Source organism: Meriones unguiculatus, chromosome 17, assembly GCF_030254825.1.
Source record: "Meriones unguiculatus strain TT.TT164.6M chromosome 17, Bangor_MerUng_6.1, whole genome shotgun sequence".
NCBI classification, from domain to species: Eukaryota; Metazoa; Chordata; class Mammalia; order Rodentia; family Muridae; genus Meriones; species Meriones unguiculatus.
In genome coordinates this window covers 80,701,325-80,728,858 of record NC_083364.1, presented here as the reverse complement: position 1 = coordinate 80,728,858, position 27,534 = coordinate 80,701,325, and the positions used below count along the sequence as shown (strand labels likewise).

At 37.6% G+C, this 27,534-nt stretch overlaps 2 protein-coding genes across 2 annotated transcripts in view; one reads left to right on the top strand and one right to left on the bottom strand.

The window, feature by feature from the left end:
* The window catches only part of Tmprss15 (transmembrane serine protease 15), a 130,808-nt gene extending 123,045 nt beyond the window's left edge, over positions 1-7,763 (top strand). The window contains exon 26 of the mRNA XM_060370672.1: positions 7,549-7,763. Coding sequence (XP_060226655.1) covers positions 7,549-7,596 — 48 coding nt within the window. The 3' untranslated portion in view covers positions 7,597-7,763. The remainder of the gene's footprint in view (positions 1-7,548) is intronic.
* Chodl (chondrolectin) lies at positions 180-21,269 on the bottom strand. The gene is made up of 6 exons (XM_021626366.2): positions 20,739-21,269; positions 11,438-11,747; positions 11,151-11,308; positions 7,615-7,701; positions 5,529-5,631; positions 180-1,561 (listed from the first exon to the last, which is right to left on the bottom strand). Exons 1-6 carry the CDS (start codon positions 20,815-20,817, stop codon positions 1,477-1,479), a joined length of 822 nt encoding a protein of 273 aa, XP_021482041.1. The 5' UTR covers positions 20,818-21,269; the 3' UTR covers positions 180-1,476.
* Positions 21,270-27,534: the final 6,265 nt, after the last annotated feature.

The window sequence follows — 27,534 nt, the reverse complement described above, 5'->3', positions numbered from 1 at the left end:
GCTTTATTGTCTAACTGAAAAAGACTAACAGAGAGAAACATGGAACTTTCATGTCCATTCTACACATTTGCTTTGCAGGCTCTCCACACACACAATGCCTGTTTCACCTTCAGGTAGTTATGAAACACATCTGACACATCTGTACTCTGTTCACTTAAAAATATAGACAACACCAGGGATCATTCTTCAGAAACAAGAACTCTTTATTTGGTTAAAAGTAACACAGGGACATTTGAAGACAAAATAGTTACCACTCTTTTGAGAAGAACAAACGCCACGTGTTGAAGATACCCCAACAGACAAAGGAAAGCCACAGTTCACAATCATAACCAACACTCATCAAAGATATCCAAACATCAGTGACCTCTAGTCCATGGCCCATTAATTGATGTGGTTTGTAGTTTTCTTTTTCTTTCCTTTCTTTTTTAATTTGTTACATCAGTGTGTTCTGCTTAGCATCACACTACTGAAAACCATTGTCTATCAAGGTAAGCTAAACTCAGTTAGGGAAACCTTTGCCAAACTGCAGCTGTCTGACTCAAGGGCCAAGCTGAACCTTCAAGCAGCCAAGCTGTTTGGTTGACAGGGAGGAGCCACATTGACTGCCCACATTCAGACAACTTGCAACTGTATAGGCAACGTGTGAAGACCTGTAATTTGTACTGTGGATGCCATTTTTTTCAAGGTTGACGACATTGGTGTCTATACAACTATTAGTAAAGATATTTCATTACAAAAATCTGTTTAATTTTAAATTAAGAATAATTGTAAGGCACGTGTCTTGCACAATTGAAGTTAGACAGTTCTTGCCTCTAAATGTTTCAGTAGATTTATAACACAGTCAATGAAATATTTCCTTATTTCTGAAGAGACTTCCTAAACCTTGTTGAACTAAAAGCAGGGAAATGGAAAGAACATGAACTATTTCTGCAAAAGAAAGTTTTTCCCTATGGAAATATTTCTTTGTGTCCATGTGAAATCATTTTAATCAAAAACTATGTATGTATTTTAATCAAAACACTATGTATGTAAAATATAAATATCATAACACTGTTTTTATCACTTTTGCAAAGGTAAAATGTTTCTGCATATTGTAAATTTGAATACAACTAATATTACATGAAGTAGAACAAAAGTTATGAAGGTGAAAAAAAAAGGCAACAGTAACTATTCCAAACAAGGGCTTCCAGATGCGTCCACAGAAATCTTGTCTTCATGGCCCGTTTCATTTACATGAAGTTTGTGTGTATCCTTTAGCAGAGTAAGCAGGTCTCACTTGTGATTAACTCAGCGTATTTTGTAAGTGAATCTATGAACATATAAAAATTATTTTGAGATTCGCCTCAAGAGGGAGCTTACAGCTCATCTTGCAGATCCTTTGAGATTTCAAGCCATTCCAAGCTAAGGATGCCATTCCTTACACAGATCAAGAATTACAAAACTACTTTTGTTCTCTGGAGCCAAGTCAGTGAATTATTAAACTTCCATGCCACTTTCTTTTCTCGTGCTTTTGGAAATCCACAGTGTAGACTGGTTAGGGCTAGTCTTTGTTCTTCCTTTACTGAAAAACATAAAAAAGAAATAAATTCAGTTCCTGACTTGTACCAAACTGGGGCTTGTCTTGGTCCAAATGGAGACACTCAGACAGATACCATGAGTTCTTCTTTCCTCATCAGCATATTCAAATTCCTACAAAAAAGTCTAGATTATCCCAATGTGCAGAGATGACAAACTTCTTATGAGTGTTGAAAACAGACAAATAAACATCGTTACACAGGTACAATGCCTGACAGAGTACAAAAACTTTCCACTCCTCCCCCTAAAAAAAAAAAAAAAAAAAAAACAAACAAACAAAAAAAAAAAACTTGTTTTCTTTGGCCTGGTTTCTGAAATTTGCTTTGTGGGCACTCTAATATAAAGGCTAATATAATTAGTGTCAGTCCATCCAAATACATGGTCTGTCCTAAATCTAAGGAACCTCCTATTGCCCTCCTGCCATCAGTCTTCCTAAACAGAACTTAAGCCATTCACATCCTGAAGGATTAATTGTGCCTAGGTAAGTTGACTGTGTTGTCTTCCTGTGGCATTGTTATCCCTTCTGGGTCCTTTCATACTTCCCCTCTACTCTTTCACAGGACTCTCCAAGCTCTACCTAATGCTTAGCTCTGAGTCTTAGCATCTCATTCAATCAGATGGTGGGTGGGGCCGCTCAGAGAATGGCTGCTGCTAGGTTCCTGTCTGAAAACATAGCTGAATACTGTTAATGTTGTCAGGGTTTGGCTCTAGAAGCATGGGAGCATACAGGAATGGAAGCACCAACCAAAGAGCATGCAAGGACTGGAGCTAGCCCCCCTAAACATATGTAACCAATGGGCACTTTGATCTTCATGTGTGTTCTCTAGTAAGTTGAGTGGTGCTGTCTACAACATGGATGCTGTTGCCTGCTTTTGATCACTTCCCTCTAAAGGGGCTGCCTTCTCTGGCCTCAGTGGATAAGGATGAGCTCAGTCCTGATGTAACTTGATGTGTTGGGTTGGGTTAGGTGGGTGGGGCTCCTTTTTGCCTCAGAAAAAGAGAGGGGGAGGGGGAAAGAGGATGGAAAGGAAGGACAAAGAGGAGAGGAGGGAGGGGCCTCTGATCTGGATGTAAAGTGAATAGATAAATTAAAAATAAATTTTAAAAGGATTAATTTTGCCTCTCTCAAACCAATGTAAGCCCAAGAAAAAAGCATATTCGGTGACTTCAGAGCTCGTGAGATCTTTCTCTTAGACATGTCTGACATGTAACTTCTGTTTTCTGGAATTGGACCTAGGCCTTCATGGTAGCCTGGGCCTGAGTGCTTTTTCCTGTAGTAGTCACTGTTCAGGCTCCTGAAAAAGTGCCTGATTGTAAGTTTCACCAAGGGATTCTCCACCGATTGTATGTCAAAATCTGTATTTCTTTGCTTTAGGTTCCTGGGAATATCCTCTCACCTGGTCTGTTCATAGCTCCTGATTTTTAGTACTTCCTTCTGCCCCTAGGAATCCATACTTCAACCTCTAACAGCTTTTGCCACCCTCACAGACACACCCTGCACCATTCCACCAGCCTGCAGAATTAGAGAACTCCTTAAAGACAATAAAGAACTATTTCTAAAGCCTCAAGCATTACAATGCAAAGAACTTCGTTCATTCGTACCAAGTCGAGTATTGTTGTGATTTATAAAATTCCAAATTTCATGTTCCATGGTTGTTCCTTTACATAAATGAGATCAACATAGTTAATTTTACCAAGTAAATATAGCACGAACAGAAAATAAGTCACGCAGAGTTTATGAAGAGGAGAATATTGTAAACGGTAAGAAAAATATTTAACTTATCAATGTGGCTTCAGTTGTAATTAATATTTCACTTTGCCCACGTGGCACACCTGGGTTGGCTACCCAGAGGCTATTTAAGCTGTGGGCTGGCTTTCCCCAGGGTCCGAGGATTGTTCAAGGTTCCTGAATAAACTGCATTGAAAAAAAAAAAAAAAAGTTCTAGTAGCTAAGGGAAGAAGAGTTATTTTTGGAAATGGTATGGAATGAGAGAAACTGCCATGTGTACCAGATTGGAATTTAAACTTTCTGCAAGGCACTCAGATGATAATGGAGTGGAGTCTTTGATGAAGTTTCTCCTTGCTTTCCTGGAAGAAAGGAAAAGGGGAGGGTCTAAGAATGATGAACAGAGAACTTCAGCTCATGCCGGCAACTCAAAGTGCCCACTTTTGGTTTATTTTCTCACTCGAAATTTTTCAAACAAGGGCAAACAGCCAAACTCCTTTTAAACAAATATGGACACTGTTTGGGTAAAGCAGAACAAACCTTAGAGGCAATGCCACTGCTCACTCATTAGCACCTGTTACTTGACAAGGCAGAATATTTGAATCATATATTTAATGTTGACTAACCGATGTGCTGTTTACATGGCCGCCCTAACAGTCTGTCTGGGCTAAAAAGAGGATGTGTGTTCTTCCTCCACCATTGCTTTCCCAAGGAGAAATCTACAGTCTTAGGAATTAGGGCAAGAAATGTGTTTATTACATATGCAACACTGGAAAAAATCTTAGTGTTTCACACGTCTTTCAATGAAAGTCAAGAGGGTCTCAAAATTTAATATTAGTTTGCTGGACTTTCTTTTACCAGCCTTTATTTTTTATTATAAATGATTTTTATATTTTCAAAAACGTTACTGTTTTGTTTCTTTTTGTTTTGTTTTGTTTTGTTTTGGTTTGATTTGGTATGGTTTGGTTTGGTTTGGTTTGAAAGTGCATGTTTGATTGTTTGTTTAAATATGAAGCCCAGATTGGACACAAACTCACAGTCCCTCTGCTTCCTAAGCTCTTGACTTTCTGAATTGAAGGCATTCCTACATTAAATCACTTCTAAATGCATATTAATCATTTAAAATTAGCATTTTTTCAGGTGTTGCTACTTTTCAGGTTCTTTAGAATTAATTTAAGGAAAAGAAGATGATGAAACAAAAAAAGAGAAAAATGATATCATTTCTACGTCCTTCTCTGATGCAAGCATTCTTTCGATCAGTTATTTAACTATAAGACAAGGAGGCCATTTATTCTATCAAACCTCTTTTTTATTTAAATGCATCTTTTTACTTTTTCCCTTTGATACATATTTATACTTTTTTGGAATTTAATTGACAAACTGTACCACATTCACAAATTTCACTTCACTGAATCAAGGCTAATGTTAAGCATAGAAAAGTGTTTGACAAGTCCCAAGAAATCTATTAGGATATATAATTTTATTTTAAAATAGCTGTCAGATAGAACCCAGGTATTTGTGTGTATATGTGTGTGTGTGTTTGGAAAATAATATTTTATTATTGTTATTAGTGAGACAAGGTCTCATGCCATAGCTCTGGAACTCAGTAGCTCAAACTGTTCTCATACTGATAATTATTCTGCCTAAGTCCCTCAAGTCACCACACTCAACTGTCTTTATAACTGCAGTTATTTGCCTAATCTTAATGTCATTTTGAAATAAAATAGAGGCAATGATTTGAATCCTGAAACTATACTACATCTTAAAAACCAAGTTTGCCATATAGCTTGATATTCATATTGAGAGGTTTAACATTTTTTTTTTATTCAACAATCCAGAGACTACAGTATGGTACATCTCATATGAGATTACAAGTACTCAAACTTCAGAGCCACCTCATATGTTAACTACGCAACAAAGCAAGTGAAGAGTTCCACCATTTTCCTGACTGAAAAAAAAAAAAAAACACAAAAAAAAAAGAAAGGAAGAAAAGAAAAGGAACAGGAAGGCAAACCATTCACAGGACTTGTGAGATATGAAGGAGACACTGGATGCCTCACAATCCAAGTGTGTCCTACAGTTTTATATGCTGGGTTTTTAATGACAGTTAAGAGCATCAGAACTCTTTAATATAAGTTAAAGATGTGGTGTCATTTTTTGAAATATATCCTAAAGTATGTTTAAAGGGGTTTCTCCCTAAATTATCTTGACAGAAGTATGTTTTTACCTTTTATGCAACATCTGGAAACAGCAGGTCCCGAAAGCAACCAGGATCAGTAAGAGCAGTGGGATCGTTGGTATAATAACATAGATTAGATTGGGAATTATTCCTACAAAAGGAAAACAGTGTTCGTTGAGAGCTCAACCAAGAAGCCAACAGTAGTTATGAACAAATGTCCCTAAAGATTAAGGTAAAATAGAATTTTTACCCAAAAAGTAAATTCCAAATACAAGAATTTATGAAAAATAGATGGATGCTTTGAAAGAAAATAACCAAAACTGTAATGTCCTGGTTGACATGCTCAATTAAGTATGCATGCTTTTAAAATTTCTATTGTATTTGCAATTCAGACTCAGGCTAATTTTCATAACATGTTAATAATCTTAGCTGTCTCATTTTATTAATTCTTCTGAATCAGTGGAGAAGACTTTACATTAAGGAATAGTAATTATTATAATCATTATTGACCTAGCAGATAACGAATTATCTTAGCCAATAAGCTCAGTGTCATGATAAAATGTATCTGGGATTAAATGACAATAAGCATGTACTAAGTGGCGATGCAGTCACAACCCAGAGACATAAGACTCTAGAGACAATGGCATGATTTAATTAAATTATGAAAATAAACAATCTTTTAACCTTCCTCTATCATTCTTTATAATGAGAGGTATTCTTGTAGATTTTAAAGAAAATTTAAAACACTCAAGACCTACAGAGCATGAAATTACTTTATTAATCATGATGCTAACATTACAAGAGGGAAAAATAGCTGTACTTTATTTACTAATAACTTTAATTATGTTTACATATTATGAATAATGTTAAAATCAGACACCTAAAACAAAAAGCTCAAAGGCTTAACAAGACTGTCTGTATATGGACAAATAATCTGAGTAACATTGCATTTGGCTTGCGAACTAAAAGTTAGTCAACGATGTCACAAGTCTTAATGATTCTGGAAAAAAAATGGCCATAATGAATTCACTTCACTGCTTTCTCTTTCTTTTGCTAAGGGGTGTGTTTAGTGGGAACTAATGATAGGTAATTTAGAGACATGTTGTTATTTAACATATTTTCAAGTTCATATATGAAAACATTTTATTTTAATCTAAGTCACCTCTCACTCCCCACACAAAAGATCCGTCTCCTAAAGCCTTCCTTACTTCATGTTTCTCTCTCTCTCTCTCTCTCTCTCTCTCTGTGTGTGTGTGTGTGTGTGTGTGTGTGTGTGTGTGTGTTTCACACACGCTTGAGATCACAGGACTGTCTAGTAGGATCAAAATTCAGAGAATAGTGGTTATAGAATTCTCAGCCTCTCTTCTGAACCTCCACCAGGTCCATGAAACACTTTAAGGATTTGTGAAATATTTTTTTTCAAATTACTGTTATTATTTCCAATATTAATAATAAAAATATAAAGTGCTACCTAGGTGTTACTGATGTATGTGTTACCTATGTGTTACTATGTGTTACTGAATTAGGATAAATATTTCTGTCCATCCAGCTTTACGTCATGTTGAAAAGGGTCTAAGGACTATTAGGAGGAGTTGTTGCCCAATGTGGCACTCTGACTCAGGTTGCATTTGGTTTTACTCTGTCGTCTGGGGTGACAGCAAGATAGCGAGCCCATCCCATCCAACATGCCACACATCACTAGGATACCTTGAAATTGGTCAGATAGAGTAATTTATGCCAAGGAAGTCTGTAGAAACTATGATGAGGCTTATTTTATACCTCACCTCTACCTCAGACAATCCCCATACAGTCAGCAGCAAAGTGCTCCTCCAGGCTATTCAATATCGCAGTTTGTGTGATACCTACTATATTATATTGGGAAATGCTTTGCAGATACATGTGTTAATGCTGAGCACTTGGTCTTAGACTAGATACTTCCACTTGAAGTGGAAATTTTAAGAAAATTTTTTCTGTTAAAATTGCATCATCACATAATTATTTCTGATGCAATTCAAAAGTAAATGTCTATGGTTCCATAATTAATGTACCACATCCCAATTTCACTCAGGTCAACATGAAGCACTGGTCAAAGTACAGCTCCTTAAGTGACAGATAAGACACAGAGGAGAATCACCTGCTTCAGTAACAACCACGTTCTCATGGGCATCCGCAGGTTCGTTTGTAAGATACGGCTTTTCAACAGGCTCTGTTGGGTGAATCTCTGTAAATAATTAGCACAAGAATCATGAATACTAATTAAACAAGGAAAATGCAAACGTTGATAAAAATGAAATGTATCACTCAACAATAAAGGTTAATTTTGATTTCTGAATAATTTGTAGTCAAATATATATTCTGATTATAAATGCACAGAAATTAATTAACAGTAGTCAATATTTAATTATGGCTAAATAAAATAACCAATTTGTTGAATTCCCTCTGTCACCAGACTTCATTTAGCAATAAAGAATGGTGCAGTGCATAAGGCAGCTTGCTACAATCAGTAATGACAAAGAGGCCCAAAGTTACATAGGTAAACAGCAATTTGTGAATTTAAAATGTAAGACATAAGACACAATTCAAAAGGAAACAGGTAAAATTCTGTATGGAGCAGCCTTTACTGTGCAGTAATTATTAGCAGAAAACTGCGTAGTTGCACGTGGAATTGCTATCAAGCAGCAGCCATCTGAAGAGCATGACATTCTTTAGATGTGCATTCCAGTAGGGCCCCTTAAATACCAGTAAATTAAGATTTGCAAGTTGTTTCTTTCCTAGCTTTGTGTGATTAGATCTTTCAGTTCTGAAATGCATAAGAAATTCTTGAGACTTCTCACCATGGTCTGGTACTATTATCTCATATACTATTCCCCCTAAGAAACCAGTTTAGCCAAAGTAAATTGTATTTGTGAGAAAAACAAAAGCAAAAAACAAAGCAACAACAACAACAACAAACCCTAGTAAGGCATAAATAAGCTACAAGTCTTCTAACTCCCTGCTACCCATCACCCACATTCTGTAGTGAAGCACACTCAGGTTGATAAGTAAGCCTACTGTGGCCTCAGGTCTCCTTTCACTTGCAACTAGCTATAAGGCCTCCATCCTGACTCCCCAAATCTCACCCAAAGACAGCTTTTCTCCAGTTCCATGCCTCCATTAAACTCCTGGCACACAGGTTAGGCCAATGGTGTGGTGGTCCCTTGGCGCCCTCAAACCCTTAACCCTCACATTTGGAAAGTTGTAACAGCAAGGAATTCCTGACCATAAGATCTTTGTCTTGCTGTCCATGTACATACTATAACTCCTGTAATATTCTGGCAGTGAAGGGAATCAAAGGAGTTTTCCCTTCAGAATGTCTATCATGCTATTCAGGAAGTGCATCACTCTGAATAGAGCTCTTCTTTGGAAACTGAAAGAAAATGGAAAGATGTCTTTCTTCAGGAATCCCATCATGGTATCTCTGATGGTTTCTTCTTTAATAGGGCTCTTTGGACCTATGGTAATAAGCTCCAGTTTTCTTCTATTAGCCAATACCATGCTTTAATTTATAAAACCTCCAGTGAGTTTGAAGCTATTCTGTTTCATGCCAGATTTAGTTATAGAGTAAAACTCTGCCTTGAGGAAAAAAAAATCTATAAATGTTTTCATTGTTCAAAGATTGAAATTTATTATTTGTCATTTATTTTATGGACAAAATAAAAGTTGCATATGGCATCTGTAGTCTTTGGAACATAAAAATATTTTAAAGATTGCTTACTCCTCATATTATTCTCCAATTTGGCAGTTTAACCAGATTCCCTGGTTAAACTAATGTCAACTAATGTTTTGAATCAATTTATAAAACATGTTATTAGTCAACAAACTAATTACATTTAAAACATTATTAACAAGCTTGAATGTGATGGCTAATTAAATATAAAAATCTAGTAACTTAATTCTATAAATGCTATTTTTATCTAGAAACAGAAGCTCATGAGGCAATTTCACTTTTTAAATTACAGCTGTTCTGTGTTGTTTGAGGGCATGAGTGCCATGGTGTGCATGTGGATGCCAGGAAACAACTTGAAGGCGTAGGTTTTCTCCTTCCATGATATAAATCCCTTCGACTGACATCAGTTTTTAGACTTGGTGACAAGTGCCTTTCTCTGCTGAGCCATCTCACCAGCCACAAAAGGCAAGTTTACACAAATACAACATTTAGTCTTGACATAAAGATCCATGATATCAGTGAACCAAAAAAAAGAAAAGTGTGTGTTCCACTAGGGAGGAGGATAAATTTAAAATTGAAGCATCCCATTCATGAAAAATCAGGGTAGTTCTTTTAAAAAAAAACATTCTAACCTTGTTGGTCATGGTATATGGGAGTAGAAATATGAAAGTAAATAATAAATTTCAAACTGATAAGGGTATTATATATATATATATGTTATACAGATAGATAGATATCCATACATATTACTTAGCTACACTCATTCCTTTAAACCCCTTCTTAATAAATTTCAAGTGTTGCAGCAAATTTAAAATATCATGAATTATGACTGTATTCCTCTAAGACACAATTAGAGAAAATATAAATGAATAACAAACTTAGCCTTGCAAAGACTTCCAAGTGTGTAAAGATAGATTTAGCAACCAAGGGCAAAGAATAAACTCAACAGGGATATAAAAACCTGGCTAATGTACTCAAGAGCAAGATAAACACAAGAAAAGGGTAATTCTAATCCAATAATCCCTTGTACTGTGTGGCTTTATGAGAAAAGATATTGTGTAATTTCAAGAGAATAATAGGAGCATTGGTACTTGGTTATAATTGCCTTCTATGGGCACATATTAGGAGGTCATGCTGACAATCCTTCAGAAAAGTCAAAATGACCCTTTCCTACGTTGTGGAGAAAAATAGAAAAATAAATATATCAAGGTTTGTGTATATAACTTGAGTGTCTAAGACGATGATCAAATATATATTTGCACACTTTTGATTAGTCCTTCTTTTAGTTCAAATTCCAATTCAATTGTGGTGTCTTATTAAAGAAACTGAGTTTCACTACATTCGGCAGGGAGCCACACTAATGTGCCTTAGTTCAAGGTGATTTTCCCATTTGCTGTGCATGAAAAGTAACTTAATATTTCAAAGAAAAATTGACAAAAGTAACACTTTTCGAGGGATACAAGTCAGAAGACAAATGTGTAACGTAACCTTACTCCCTTTAACTATGGAGCACAGTTAGACTCAGGTAGAGGTCCACATGGCAAGCATTATGCTACGACATGCCAAAGTAATGTGCCTGAAGAAAGCTGCTTCCCTCCCCTAAGCTCAGCAGGAATAAACCAAGAAACTTTTGCTCACAAGCCTATGCCTACTTCCCATACATTCTCATAAGTTTCTAAGATATATTCACATAAACGTTTGTCATTTACAAAATATGAGTACAGCAGAACAGTTGGGTCCTGGTATAAATCCTTGTTTTCTCTTGGAAACACCTTTGCCACCAAATGTTTCTACCCATTTGCTTTTATTCAGCCCACAGCTAGGTTTACTTTGCTGCAAATAATGCGCATCAGTATATTAACAAAACAAGCTCTGAGATAATGCCCCTTTCATAGGAATAACATAGAAAAGCTGTAAACCTTAAAGACAAAGTCTGATATGGATAAACACGCGCAATGTCTTACCGGGCTCATACTTGCAGATGTAATTGTGCTTCATGTTGCACCTGTCATCATTCCACTGGTAAAGGTAGGGACCTCCGAGGCCAGGATTGGCAGTTGGTTGATGGTACATGACAACACACTTTTCACTTCCACAAGAAGGTTCATCGGTGTACCAGTTCCTACAGATAGAATACCATGGGGACACTTAGCACCATGTGGTCTCTGTGTTTCTAGGTATCAGAACTTTCCTTTTGCCCTTCTGATTCCTGTAGGGTATAATAACACCTCAGGGTCCAGTCACAGCTTACCGGAACTGGGAGCTGCTTCCATCAGACCACTGGTAGAGATCTGGGCAGGCACCAGATGTTTGGCCATCTCCACCTCTCAAAAGTCCTATCCAGAAGTCGCCATCTGAAATCCCTGTTCCAGGTTTTGTGAGGTTCTGCAACATGCTCTCTATTAACTTCTGTTCAGCTTCATTCTCAAGGCTGAGGAGAACACCTCCTTCACTTTCACAAGCCAGGCGTGCTTCTTGGAAGCTCACCCGGCTAGACAGTTCATGGAAGTAGGCCATTTTGTAGCAGGGATGCTTCACATCAGCAAAACACACTTTTTGACCTACAACAGAAAATATAAATAAAGTGGTTGTGAGCTCTCTATTTATGAGTTTGGTGTTAACCACAATAGCAAAAAAACAATTAAAACAGAAAATACTATCAAGAATTCTTTTCTCCAAATTATATCTATGGGTGCAGCAGTGCCATGACTGCTAGGGGAGTAAACGACTACTCTCTGATTAATCTCAGTCCTACCTCTTCAGAGAAAGCACATGCCTAATATTGCAAATTTGGTCAAGAAGTAGTAACTGGGGAGCTGACAGGCCACAAGGATGAACCCACTACTGTTGTTTTGGTGAGTAGACATTTTATCAAGGCTTCCCTCATGTGTCTCTACTCACAGAGACTTCTCAGACCTCATCAGAAAAGAGTCTTTGTGCAGTGGACAGTGGTTATAACAGAAACTCACCACAGGTCAAAATGAAAAGAATGAGTGACTACAGAGTACTCTGCGAGCAATAGGACTTCAGATCCTTCTATTCAAGGTTCTGGTACTGTCATGGAAAGGGTGTAGAAAGAATGTAAGAACTAAATATTCAGAAGGACCAGATCAAAACTTCCTTTTTTCAATTATTTTTATTTTTATTAATTACAGTTTATTCAGTTTGTATCACCCCTGTAGCTCCCTCCCTCCTCCCCTCCCAATCCCACCCTACCTCCTTCCCTTTCTTCCCCACCTGTGCCCCTTCCCCAGTACACTGATAGAGGAGGTCCTCCTTCCCTTCCCTCTAATCCTAGTCTATCAGGTCTCATCAGGAATGGCTGCATTTCAAAACTTCTTTTAGACTTGACAGGACCACTATAGTCACAAACTCACAGCAGTTGTAATTGCCTGCACAAGACCTGCTCAGGATCCAATTCTGTCAGAATTTTAGCACAGAATGGGGAGCATCTCATGAGGCCCCATCTCTAACTGAGAAACTATGGACAACTTGCTTCTTGGGGAAGGACAGTCTGTTTTCTTTAATGGTGAGGCTACCAGTCAGTCAAATATGCTTGAATACATAGTTCCACACTGAGAAGCATATGGACAGCACATATTAGATTTGGTTAGCTATTAATTTTAAAAGGAGGAGGGTATGTAGTTGAAAAGGGTTAGGCTGGTGGTGTCAGTTCTGGGCAGAGTTAAGGGAAAGAGTTGGGATGACTATAATAAAAACACCTTGTGTGAAATAATCAAAGAACTGACAAAAAAAACATTTAAAAGGTGCTTTCTCACCCAGTAATAGCATAAAATTTAGCATATTAGAAATATTAGTATATTACTTTTAATTTATAAAAGTGATGGAACTTAGGAGATGTTCTCTAGGTAGTTTTTACTCTGCAACCATGAAACCTGAGTTTTTACTCCCAGTACTTGCATAAAATGTTTTACATCCTCTTGTACTTTCTATTTAATTTTGTAGCCCATATGAAAAGTTCTCAGTTGTAGGAGATCTTGCTTAGATACTGTGATAAATTAAGCATTTACAGTTTGTACTCTTAATTTTAGTCTGTCATATTGAGCAACACACCAACACTACAGCAGACCCCCAGCTCCTGAAGCTTCAATTTATGATCTTGAATGACATTCAAGGCAGGACCAAGCAGAAACTGGCAGAAGACCATTAACCCAACAACAGTATTTAACTGATAAGCATCCAGGATCTTGACAAAAGATGAAAACATAAAATAGTTATTTCAGGAGGGCACACAAGCAGCTGACTGGGGCCTGAGCTCAGGAGCTGCCCACTGAAAAGCACAAGCAAATTAGCATACGGGCTAAATTAACTTGAACAAAAATTAACACATCAGTAGAAACGGGAAATGAGCTTAAAGGCTTTAGTAGGGCAAATAAGACTGAAATAATCATTGAGATGAGGTGATGGAAATACCAATGCTTATTTCTATTATTAATCATGCATAATTTTAAAAAGATATTAAGTTTTGTGATGACTTCATTGTTTAAAATAGTTCTTCCTTATGGGGTTCCAATGATTCTTATAAGCCTGTATTTTTATTATTGTATTTAAAAAGCAAGCTCTCATACTATTTTCATCTAGCACATCCTTTACATATTTCTAAGTTTCCAAATATATCTTAGCTACTTTCTCCTGAGTTTTCAAGTTCCAAATTTTCACCCCTAAGACATTTAGCCTTCTATTTCACTCTAGCATTTTTTTAAAAGATTGCTTTTTTTTAAAGATTGTTTGCAAGGTCTCAATGGAAAGAGAAACAGAATACCAGGATGTTTGGGATGAGCAACATGTATTTATATGTAACAAAACCAGGGTACCTTAAAAGGCTGCCTGGATATGATTTATATACTAAAATTTACTATTAATTATGTTTGATATATATGAAAACTAAGTTCTTCCCTAGTTCATACATGGTTAGGGCATGCATTTGAAATGTATTTGAAATTCGCTCCTTTATAAAATTAAGATAATGTTTGCTCTAGAATGAATAGGAAGGCTCTAAGTATGTTGCCAAAATTCCTAATGCTATATTACATTGTAAAGAAAATGAGTAATGATGCTTAGACAAAGAATTGCATTTTAAATAATTCACTAATGCTACATGTGTCATGGAAAAATTGTCAGCCATGGCACTCTATGCCAGACAGTCTTTCCTTATTGATAGAGTGATCCATGATCTCAATAAGGAACAGAGATGTTGATGGAGGCAAAAAAGAGAACTCATGAAGGGATAAAGACAGAAGCCTTTTATCAGCTGGAAGAGAGAGGTTAACCCTAAAGGACCTTGGGTGATTATCAGCTGAGTCTTCATGTTTGAACTGGAAAGACACTACCAGGTCAGGGAGAGGAAGGCAGTTTCCAAGAAATTGTAAACACACCGCACAATTATTATGGCTTATATAGAATCAGTTAATGCTGACATGATGAGTGCCTTTACATATAATTCTACTCTACTCCTGATTTTTACCTTACTATGCACATTTAGTTCAGTCTGTGGCAAAATGAGCAGAAGCTGGAGCTTCAGAGCTTGCTGCTGCACTTCAGCTGATCCCATTTGGCTGCTATCACAGTGGAACTCCAACAGCTGGGAAACAAATGTTGCCCTAATTCCCAGACAATTTCTGTTAATGCAGATCTTCTGATACAACTTTCTCACTCCTGGAAAAGCCAGCCTTCCTAGAGAACAAGTAGGATGGTTTCCCTTCTTGCCTTGGTTGATCACATGAAAACTTTCTCTGACTTTTACTTTTAAATGTCATATTCAAATAAAAACTTCCAGAAATATTTTATGACAGGGGTAAATTTTCTGCTCGTCATACAGTGATTTATGCCACACTAAGGCTACATTCATACTAACAACGTATACAGAAGTCTCTATTCAGAATCTTTAGTTGAAAATTACATTAGTTTTTGTTCTGTCTACAAAAGACCTCCCACTCTAGGTTCTGGGAACATTGATAAAAAGAGAATTCCAGGAGAGATTTGTGTACTTACTTTTATGAAAATATTTTGGATGTACACCTGGAAATAATCTCTACATCTAAACATTATTTAATTATTTTAAATAAATTTGCATAAAATTATAGAGGGAAATATTCACTTCTTTTAAATTTATAAATACAGAAACATACTCTCAGCACAGACCTAGATATGAACTTTTATTTACAGATAATTCTTACTAATAACTATTAAACATTCCTATCATGGTCACAATGAATGATTCTGTTGTTATTTCTAGAAATAAAGATTTTGGTTTTTCATAGTTATGAAAAATCATGAATGCTGATAAAGTTTGAAACTGGTTTTGGCAATGACACAAAACCAAGGACAAATTCATGAAGTTATAACAATTTGTTTCATCATGAATATAAACAATAATTTATTTTTACTTTACTCAAGTTATTTATTGTAGAATGCTTTGCATTTGTAAGGTTGTCAAATGTTTCTTTAGCTCTGTTACTATAATAAAATGTAATCAACATCAGATAAGTGTTACATATAGATCATGTTAAATAAAATCATAGAAGACATATAAGATATGTACATAAAAACATAAAGACATATATAAGATATATAGATATCATATATATATATATATATATATAGAGAGAGAGAGAGAGAGAGAGAGAAAATGGGCTGTATAATAAATCTCACCTAACCCAGATTATCTGATCTCAAGAAAATCTAGTAGAATCCAAGAAGTTGATCTTTACTGTAATTCTTTCCTATCTCCCTCAAAACACATGGTGGTACCGTACTAGGTATCCAGGTAAGCCCTTCCTCCAACCCTCTTCACTAGGCACACCCTGCATCAAAAGCCTTTCCATCTTCCTGCCACTGTGTGATGTACAGCCTCTCTTCCCATCTTTGAAAGAGGAAAGGGGAACACTGAGTTTAATAGTTTGTCCAACATTCAACCAAGGACCATGTATGGATATAACCTAGAACCTCCACTCAGATGTAGCCTGTGGTAGCTCAGTAACCAATTGGTTTCCCAAAGTGAGGGGAACAGGGACTATTTCTAACAGGAACTCGATGACTGGCTCTTTGGTCTCCCCACCCCCGAAGGGAGGAGCAGTCCTGTTAGGCCACAGAGGAGGGCTTTGCAGCCAGTCCTGAAGATACCTGATAAAACAGGATCAGATGAATGGGGAGGAGGTCCCCCCTATCAGTGGACTTGGAAAGGGGCACGGTGGAGATGAGGGAGGGAGGGAGGGACTGGGAGGGAATGAGGGATCGGGACACGGCTGGGATACAGAGTTAATAAAATGTAACTGATAAAAAAAAATAAAATATAAAAAAAATTAAAAAAAAAATAAAAACAAGCAATAATCATAAAAAAAAATAGTTTGTCCAAGTTGACACAGCTCAAAATTGCAATTTCAGGTTTGGAACCAAGTTGATTGGTCCTGCTACAGATTTTCCATGATGTATATGCTTCTCCACATGTGTCTCAACCAATACACTGTTATAATACTTTATGGATAAAGAGACTGATAAACACATCTCCTCTGTGTTAGAGACATTGATTTAATATAGCCATTGGTAGCTTATTGATTGGTGGTATAAGCACGGGATTTTGTGTTGGGATCTTGTTTCTGAGTGTGGATTTTCCATGCTCAATAATTAAATAAAAGTTAATTTGAGGACACCTCTATTTCTGAATATGTGTGTGTGTGTGTGTGTGAGAGAGAGAGAGAGAGAGAGAGAGAGAGATGTCTCATCTGCTTTTTTGTTTTATTAATAAAACAAAGCCTACATTGAGTGTTGTCTCAAATACAAAGATTATCACTGTAGTCAGATTTTCATGGAGTGATGTAGCATCAGTAGTACATTAAAACAACTTAAAAACTTTCCTCTTCACATTTGTCTGTATGTATGCACCTGCATGTGAATATCTGTCAGAGAAGAGAGTTATAAATAATAAAAGTTACTAATTGAGCATCAGCTGGATATCCCCTCTCAGAGTCCTCTTTAAATTACTGATGCTTTTTTAGCATTAATGGATAGATATTGCCACCATAAGATAATGATGAAAAGCCACTAAGGAATAATGCCTATGATAAATGGGTAGTTTATTAAATGCCTAGTAATAAGATTAATTTGCTCCTTTCTTGCCCAAGAGATACTTAAAGTAATTGCATCTTTGCAACTTGCACTGTCATCATTTTCTTCTCTGATGATGTCATGGAATTGTTCTATTAGCTAGACTATGTTATGCAGCTTCATTTATATCTTCCTTACTGTTGAATCACTTTTTAAAGCCACTTTCTGGCCATCACTTATGCAATACTCTATAGTCTGTAGGTGCTAAAAAAAAAAAAAAAAGTCCACTACTAGGGAAGGTCTTCCTTCCCTTCCATCTGACCCTAGCTTATCAGGTATCTTCAGGACTGGTGGCCATGTCCTCCTCTGTGGTCTAGTAAGACTCTTCCTCCCTCCGGGGAGTGGTGGGTAAAGGAGCCAGTCGTTGAGTTCATGTCAGAAACAGTTCCTGTAGTGGACTTTGAAAGGGTCTGGGAGGAGATGAGGGAGGGAGTGTGGGATTGGGAGGTAATGAGGGAGAGAACTAATGCTGGGATACAAAGTAAATAACCTGAGATTAATATAAAAAAAAAGAGAGGTCCGCATGTAATTGTTCCCACTAACCAGATCTCTCTCTAGTGAATAGTGAACTCTTTATTCTCTGCAAAATTATGGAGAAAATTACTTAGTCATAGACTGAGAAAAGTTAGTGGAAAGTGATTGGTTAATTGTACGTTTAAAAAGTATGTCTGATTCCATGAAACACATGGATTGCTGAAGTCAGTAGGAGGCCTACTACCCTTGTTTCTAAATGTCTGTTATTGCTTAGCCTCTAAGATAAAGTATAGCTCAACTGTAGCTGAGCTAAAGATGTACGTTTAAGTGTGGTCTGGAGAAATGTGAGGGGTGCCTTGAAGTATTACTAGTGCCACATCGCAGCAGGATGATGTTGGGGACTAGTGCTCCAAACTCTAAAAAATGAAACAAACAAACAATTCATTAAAATATTTCAAATGTTTCCTTAATATGTCACTTGCTTACCAAACATATTCTCCTAAACTAGAAGCCCCAAGTTTTAAACCCCCCTTTTAATATTATACCATAAAGAAAAAAAAAACAAACATTAAACTTTACCAGAAGAAAAATGCCACTACCAGCTAGTGACTTTCTGAACTGAGTGATTAGAGATGCAACAGATGTTCCCCACGCATCTGCATAGAGTAAGAAATCACCACACAAATCAGATACTCAAATTAGATTCCTGTGAATCATAAATAAATCAGTAAATACACTGATTATTATCATTATGGTCTTCTGTGTGTGTCTGTGTACTGTCTTATTACATCAGATAGCAGTAAATCTTATGTATATCAGCTAATGATGAAACTGCTGGAAATGTATTTATCCCTAAAACATTTTTCTCTTTAAAATGCTGTGTTTAAAGTATCAGAATGTTGAATGTTTTGAAACATGAAAGACATATGGAGATAAAGTTGGTCAGTGTCGGTCTTTGAGGGCATGGTAAGTGATTATTTGATATTGCACAAAAATTATAAATTGCTGTCCTGAGATTTAATGAATAGATTTTTTTCCCCTGCGTTCTAAGGTGTTCCAAGTAGTGGAAAGAGAAGACCCTGTCTCCATTCTCTCCAGGCACTTTAGAGGAGACTGGGTCACTGGTCCCTAGTGGCATGAAATGGTTGCTGCACCATTCAGAACAAACATCAACAGGCTGGTAGTGGAAATGTTAGAAATCATTGCTTCAAAAATAACAGATTTTAGGCTGCTCTCTGCCTAGCCAGTAACAGCTGGAATTTATCAAATACTATGATTCATAAATCAATTTATAGGTAAGATAAACTTCAATGTGAAGACAATCAAATTATTCATAAGAAAAACATAACTAAGTAATAATTGTTCAAATCTCAAGTCAGCATCATCATTTACTCTAAATCAAATAAATCATACTCGGTTACTCAGAAATTTTCCAGAGGTCACCTTCAAGATGCCTATGAATGCTAAAGAAGAGCATAGCCAAAAGTCTGGGATCACTTTTTGTAGCAGTATGATGAAAATTACACTTTCCATCAACAAAGTACTTGAGCTGGATTTTCTGCAAGTTTAAGGCATATAATTAAGAACACAACAAAGGAACACTGTTCAAGTTAAAAGCTTCGATTTGCTTAAAAAACGTCATATATTCAAAACATAGTCTCGAGAGCTATTCAATCTGTTTGCATAAAAAAGGTAATGCAAAATATAGTTGGCTCCACAAGAGAGATCCTGACGCACCTCTTCATCCTCTCCTAAACAGGGCAGACAAGGACTTAAACTCGTAGGCTCTGAACACCCTGTGAAAAGCTACTGGAGACGGATTAGTTACCTGTAAAATTAAGAAAATCACCTGACTGAGTGAATTGCATGGATTGCTGAGTGGAAGGTCAGAGGCCGGCTTCTGGATCCTAAAGATGTTTCCAAACTCACTGAGTTGCTTTCATCTCACATCTATCTTCTACACCAGTTCTTAGATGGACAAGCTTCCAGGGGATCCCATCTGCCTTGTGTGTTAGAAGCAAACACTTTGCCCTTAAAATACCGGTATACTTTCCACAAACTCACTGCAACAGTTTGGTGAGGCAAGAGCTCTCACTGCGGGTGACCATTCAGCTGTCACGAGCAGTGCTGCCTAGTCATCTCTGTCACTGTCTATAGTGTTAACGTTAGATGTTCCCCAAACTAAGAAAAGGTGGATACGGTGTGAATTGCTCAAATACTAGACAATGGACACTAAAAAATAAAAATCAGAGACAAAGCCAGGAAGCTTGGCAACTTCACTTTTACCCTTTCACTAATTTGAAAGACTTAATTACCCCCTTCTGTATGCACAAATACAAATTTGTTACCAAGTACACTGCAAGCCAAACCTTTAACCCTACTCCCATCGACTGTTTCCTGAGTTATCTAAGTTGGAATAAAGTGTGCAGAGACAAAGGCGACAGGGCAGTGACTGTCCTCTCTTCTTTGTCAGCCCTCCTGAGAACAAAGGCTGCAAATCCAGACTTCTGAACTGGGCTAGTCTCAGGAACCATCCTGGTGGGGGCACCCTGGTGGGACTGGAGCGGGACCAACAGGGGGTGGCGGCCATGCCACAGCTCTTTCGTGTCCATCCTCTGTCTATCTAGCTCTACCACACCCCTTTCTCAGGTGCCCAACCCTGCCTGCCTGTGCTCCGCTCACTGACGTCCAAAGAAAGTAGAAAATCGTGCTCCGGGTTTAGCTACAGCTTGCTCCGCAGCTATAGAAAGCGCTTTAGAAAACGGAAACTTTCCTGTACTGCATGGAGGTTTGAAAGGAAAAGAGGACAGTTTTCACCCACTCTCTGAACCCTACGAAGTACAGTTTTCCAACTCTATGAGAAGTCTCCACCCTACTGCAGCTTGCCTCATAGTGCCCCAAAGTCCCAAGCGCCCTATCTTTCACAGGATAGATAGTACCCTGCCCTGACTCACCGCTGACTACCCTTCGGGCAAAGACTCCCTGGGCGCAGAGGATCGCAGCTCCCAGAATTAATGAGGCCGTGCGGATCATGGTGGCTGGGCTTCTGCAGCAGGTGTCCAGTGGAGCAAAGGCGATGTCCTCCCGCAGCACAGCCCCCGGCGGCTCTAACCGGCAGCCTCCTTGCTTTCCTGCTGGGTCCTACTCCCTCTTTCCCAGCGCAGGAGCTAGGACACCTCTAAGCATCGCCTTCAGCGAGGATCTGCTGCCAGGCTGCCCCGTGCGGCACCCGGCTGGAGTGCAGGCGACTGTGGGCGTGTGTCTGGGGACAGGAGGCAGGGTTAGGGGTTCCCGTGTCTGTATCTGTTGCAAAGGTGAACCAGGAGCTTTAGCGCAAAGCTCAGCAGCCTCCCTCGCTTCCTTCTCAGGTCGCTGTGTCCCAAGTAGCTGAGCCTGTGTGCCCTGATCTGGCTCTGACAGCAGCAGCAGCAGCAGCAGCAACAGCCGCTCTGCGCTCGCTGCGATGTCTTATATACACCCAGAGCCTGGGGTTCCAACCCCTAGCTAGTAATCATTTTAACTACTTCATCTCTCCTGCCAAGGAAGCATCTGGCCCCTCCCCTAAAAACTGGAGCCACTTTGAAAAGAGTCCAGTCAGCATTCCCTCCTCCTCCACTCCCCCATCTACACCCCCTTCCCATTTGCCAGCAGACTTCAATATTCATTTGTGTAAAATGTGACAGCTTTGCTATTAAACTCAGGCAAAAGTTGGCTCCCTTTGGTTTTCTCAGAGATAAATGTCCGCGGGGATGCCAAATTCCAGGGCCTTTCTGTTTTTTCTGCTAAATTGCTTGATCATATGTATGGCGAGATGCAGGGCAGTAGCCACTATTTAGATGGATTGGCAGAGTGGGAGCCAAGACCTGCTTGGTGAATTATATAATGTGGCAGCTTTTCCCCCACCTAGGTTCTACAAATAGATTATTTCCAAGCAGGTTGCTTGACTAAATTGCCACAGAAGCAAATTGAAAAGACTCTTGAAAACAAGTTTTCCCTCAACTGATTGCAATCTCAGTGTTTGGAACTCCAGTTGGGGGGAAAAAAAATCAAGGCAAAATAAATATTCCGAATTGTTGGGAATTTCATGGATGTAAAATAAATGAGTGTATTTCTCTGAACTCGTCCATCATTGGTCAATGGGTCCCATTAGAAGTCTCACTTTAAAGAATATGCTCCTTCCCAAACCTGACTCACTCTACTCTAACAATCCATTTACCTCTTTTCTGGAGTCCAGCGAAGTTCATGAGAGTTCTCATATTGAGAGTTTATATATAGCCCCACGATAGAAACACTGAAAATGTTCTCAGAACCAGCTCCAGTAGAGCTTGCATTTTTTCTTTGTGTTATTTTTTATTATACTTTATTAATTATTTTTACATTTTTTATGTGTACATGCATGTGATTGTGTGTGTGTGTGTGTGTGTGTGTGTGTGTGTGTGTGTGTGCACGCATTTGTCTGTTAAGGTCCAAAGTTGCTGTTAGGAATCTCTTCTACTTTCTTCTACTTTACTTGGTGATGTATGGTCTCACATCGAAACACAGATCTTGTCTATATGACCTGTCTTATTAGCTTGCTTGCTTGGGGTTTCCCATCTCCACCTTCAAAGTCTGGATTACTGGAGAGACACTGCAATCACCTGCATTTATATGGTTCTGGGGATCTTAACTCTGGTCCTTTGCTTAAGTGTCAAGTGCCTTAACTGCTGAGCCATTTCATCAACCCCCATTATAATGCTTAAATGCACCAAGATTTTTTGAATAGGATGATTTTCTCTTTTAATGGACAGCACACTTCCTTCCAAAGTCTGTCCTAATATTCTTTGGTTTTCATATGAAATAAAGATACTCTGTCTCTTGGTTCATTTTCTTGGAACACAGCAGTATGTACTGTCACAATAAGAACCAGTCTCACAAAATTAGGCATCTAGACAACTGAAAAGATCCTAAGATACTAAGTCTGCTTTACCAATGAAAATAGAATTCTAAGATTATATATATAAGTATATATAAGTATATATATATATCACTTTATTGTTCTTCTTATCAACTGTACATGCAATATTTTACTGTTGGGTCATGGGCAGTTGATAAATTTGAATTTGATAGGAAGTCTAATATTTTTACCACTAGCTCATGTCCTCAAGGAGGAGATGCTATTGTGATTTTGAATGGAAGATGGGAAATGCACAAAAACTCCAAGGTCATGGAGTTGCCGTGTGGTTCTGCAAATCATGTCAGTGGGAATCACTGGCTTTGGTTAGAGAAGTCTGACATGAGCTCACAATTCAGCATGGAGAGAGCAAAGGACCACAACAACCACAGTATAAAACAAGTGATGGAAGAAGAGTAAATGAAGTATCATGCTATATGAAAGAAGTAAGAATTAATTTGGACTTATATTTGTGGTCATCCCCATGGGCTGATGCCTGTAGAAAGACTCCAAGTGAAACCTCTTTTCCTCTATCATGCCACCCTGCCCCCAGGTACCAATATAGCCTAGCACTATTATGAAATGACCCTTCGGAAAGAAAACCCAGCAGATTGTACCATGAACACCAGACTTCTTAGTTGTGAGTGCTTCTGATATCTAAGACATAAAGTACTTAAGTACATAAAGTACTTTATGGTACTTTATGGTAAAGGGAACTATAGTTTTAATACTTGATCAAATCTGAATGACAGCAATAACTACACACTCAGTATAGTTTGATAGACTTTGATCTTTCATGCTAGAATTATACAAATGTAATCTGGTTAGCAATTGACTTAGCAGTCCAGCACTATTTCTAAAAGCTAATGTATTAAGGAAAATACAGTCTTGTATTCTTATTCATTTTTTTATTTGGCATTTAAAAAGGGGTTGGCAGAAAAGATCAACACATTTTTGTTTGTTTGTTAGTTTCTCCAGCACGAAAAAGATCTTGTTGGCTTATCACTAATATCAGGTAGCCTGATTTGGGTCTTAAATATAGAACAAAGAAGTGGGATTTCTATGAAGAACACTGCAAGAATGTTCTTATATAGATTACATATTTTATTATGTTTATTATAACAGATAAGCTATATAAGATAGTGGAAGATATAAATTAAAAACCTCCAACTAATTTTAATGAAACTATTATTTTTAGAATTTGCTACTATCTCAAGTTTTGATACCACCCCTCAAATATCCCTTAAGTTTAGCTGTAGTCCTTACAACAGTCACCTCTCTTCTTTCCCTCTCCACAGGACCCTTCTAGTCCAGCCATCTCCATCTATCTATAACTATCTACTCTATTGCCCAACGAGGCCTATCTGACCCCTTTAGTCTGTTAGACTCTAACTACTCTCTGTGGGTCAATGGGTTGTTGCTTGGTCGTCATTAACTTCACCCGCACCCATATACAAGTGAACATATGCTATAATCATCTTTCATATATGAATGAAAACATAGCTACGAGAGTTAAAGTTAACAACTGAATGGGCCCTTATGCCTTCTGAGAGATCTGTTTCTCTAATAGAATGACAATGGGTATATTAATCATTCTAGGACAGGCCTCATGGTCAGGAGTAGTTGACCAACATATAATGGACTAGATACTTTTCCCCATGTGCTTTTCTTTACAGTTTGTTTTTATTTTCTTTATGGGTTCATTCTATTTTTCTTGGTGTTGGTGGGTTTGTTGTTATAGTGAGCTTTTGTTTTTTGAGAAGGAACTTAAAGTTGGGTGGCCAATGAAGATGAGGGAAACTGGAAGGACTTGGGTAACAGCAACAATATGATTAAAATCTATTTAAATTTAAAAATTGTTTAATATATCAAAATGCAATAAAAACAACATTATACATATGCTATAGACAAGTATGGTAGCTTATACCAATAATTACTGGACTCTGAGAGGCTAAGGCACAAGGAGTACCATAAGTTTAAAGCCAGCAGGGGCAATATAGTGAAAAACCTGTTATAGAAAAAATAAAAACCAGCAACAGGAATGTTGCACAGTTATTGAAAGTAAAACTAATGTTTTAAACAATTTTGTTAACAACTACAGTTACTCTACATAAGGAAGAGTAAAAAAATAAATGGAAATTTTATGACACAGTTTCGCTCAAAATTACCCAAACAATACTGGACACTTAAGTACTGTGTTTGGATCAATAATGAGATGAAATGCTTCTTTGAGGGCAAACAAGAGAGAGAGTTTAGGAGGAATTGCTTGCATACATGAAGAGCTGGGCTCCGGTGAGCTGAAAGCAAGGTGTGAATAACAATCATGGGAGATTAGAGGATAAGATCTAAAAATCAATCATGTGAAAGTAGAAAAGCAACTATAGGGGAGAGAGGTCATCTGGAAAGAGGATGAAGCAAGAGCAAAGGTGTGAATATGATCACACAGTACACAGGTATAAAAGTCTCATAATTAATTAGTTATTCTGTGTGCAATTAATATATGCTAACACTGTACTTATATCTATTTCCAAATAATACAATTTTAAGTGAGAACAGTAAATTGAGTAGGGTAAAGAGTCCAACACTGACATAACAGCTAATGTGCATCTTTCTCTTGAAACTCTAAAATTGAAAAGGAATCCTTATGAAAGAAGAGGGAGATAGAAAGACTTAGAAGGGACACGAACTCCACAAGGAGAACAACAGAGCCAAAATATCTGGGCCAGGTAGGGGGACCTGCAGAGACTAACACTCCATCCAAAGACCATGCATGGAGAGGACCTGCTCATTTTCCAAGTGGGTTCCCTAGTAAGGAGAACAGGATCTGTCTCTGACATAAACTGAGTGGGCTGCTCTTTGATCACCTCCCCCTGTGGTGAGCAGCTTTAGCCAAGCCACAGAGAAAGCAGCCAGCCTTGCTGAGACCTGATAGGTTAGGGACCTCCCCTATCAGTGAACTAGGGAAAGGGAGGGAAAGGGCATAGGGGAGAAGAGGGAGGGTGGGTGGGACTAGGAGGAGATGAGGGAGGGTGCTGTACTAAGGATGCAAAGTGAATAAATTGTACTAAATAAATATATAAATAAAAATTTTAAAAAGATATCAGACCATTAAAAAAAAGAAAGAAAAGGTAATATCAAAAAGGGTAGCCCCCAAATCATCTCACAATGTTTCAATGGCTTGGAGGAACTCTAACTCACACTATTAAGTAAAGTGTAATAAAATGAATTAATTAGACAATATTGGGTTTGATAACCCCATAATTATATCAATGTAAAGTTTTAGTAACTCTTTCTTCGAGATGATGATGGTCATCCTTCTTATATAAGGCATACTCGAATGAATGAATTCTGCTGTGTCTGCTGAGGCTGAAGTGACTGTGCATAGTTGTCCTAAACAAATGCCACTGACTGGGAACAAATGTCTGGATGCCAGGCTATCTTCAGGTGCATTAACGGACCTATGAAGCAGATGCTCAGTGGGGAGTGCACATTTGAAAGTGATTGGAGAGAGAAGTAAGTCATGAAATTGGGATACAGATGGCAAGTTTGAATATCTGTAAGTAACTGTCCAAACACAGGATGGACAGGAAGCCAAATTCCCCCAACATGTATTTGGTCACCTCAAAGGGTCTCTGAGCTGTTGAATACATGAATTACCTCATTCAGCAGCCAGTGTTACTCTGGAAATTCCAGAAGTATTTGTTTGTGTAGAGCTATCTAACAGAGCTCCAGTGTTCATGGTGGTTCCAGAAATGTAATGAATTACATGAGCAGGAGAAGGCTGCTTTTCTATCACGTTAAGTTTAGTAATCTTTAAATCTGTTGTAAATTATGACCATTCAGGTAATAACATTTTTTCAAAGTATGGATCTCTACTAATGGAACATTTTGCATCAGATCTGAAAAACTGGTCAATTTTAATTAAAGTCAATTGTAATTAAATATTCTTTTAGTAGCTCCTGGTAGGCCAACCATGCTGCAATGGATAGTCCCACCCTCACGCATACAGAGAGACAAAGCAACAATGGCTTATTAAAATGAAAAGAAGTTATTAAAATAAAAAAACAGCTCAGTGTGGTAAGAGATTGGGAGCAGATCTGGGAGGAGGTAGCAGGAGGTAGGTAAAAATGATCAAAATTTAGACATGAAGTTCTCAAAGATTCACTCAGCTATAAAATAAAACAAATAAAAACGGTTCAACTGAGTGGTATTGTTATGAATCCAGAATAAGTCAATGTTTTTACTCTAAATCTTTCTTAATAACTAAATCTATTTTAATATATTAATATAATTACCTTAGCTGTCTTTTTATTAAGTATACAGTTGACAATTTTCTTCATTATAATCATGTCCATAATACCATTGCCTACCTCCAACGTTCTCTAGTGTACTTTAACCCACCTCACTCCCATATTTAATCCCTCTTTTTAATGTATTGTTTTGTTATTAATAATGAAGTCAGTCCGATCAGTTTTGCCTATATATGGGTGTGAAGCATCCACTGGTGCAGGAGCTAGTTGCCACATTCTCAAAAGGAAGAGACTTCCTTCACTTGGTAGCTATCAACTCAGAATGAGCCTATCAAATGGACGGGATTTGAGTCTCTCTCTATCCATGCTGGAATTTTGGCTAGATTCATATTGTACAAGTAACAATATGCTATGAGTATATGTATGTATGGAATTTAAAAAAAAAACCAGAAAACATATTGTTGCATATAGCTGTACAAGTATCTAACACTCTAGTGCAAAAATGCAAATGAATGAAAAAGTCTTAATGTTACTGTTTAAATGATGTAGATAAACCGGAACCCCATAGAA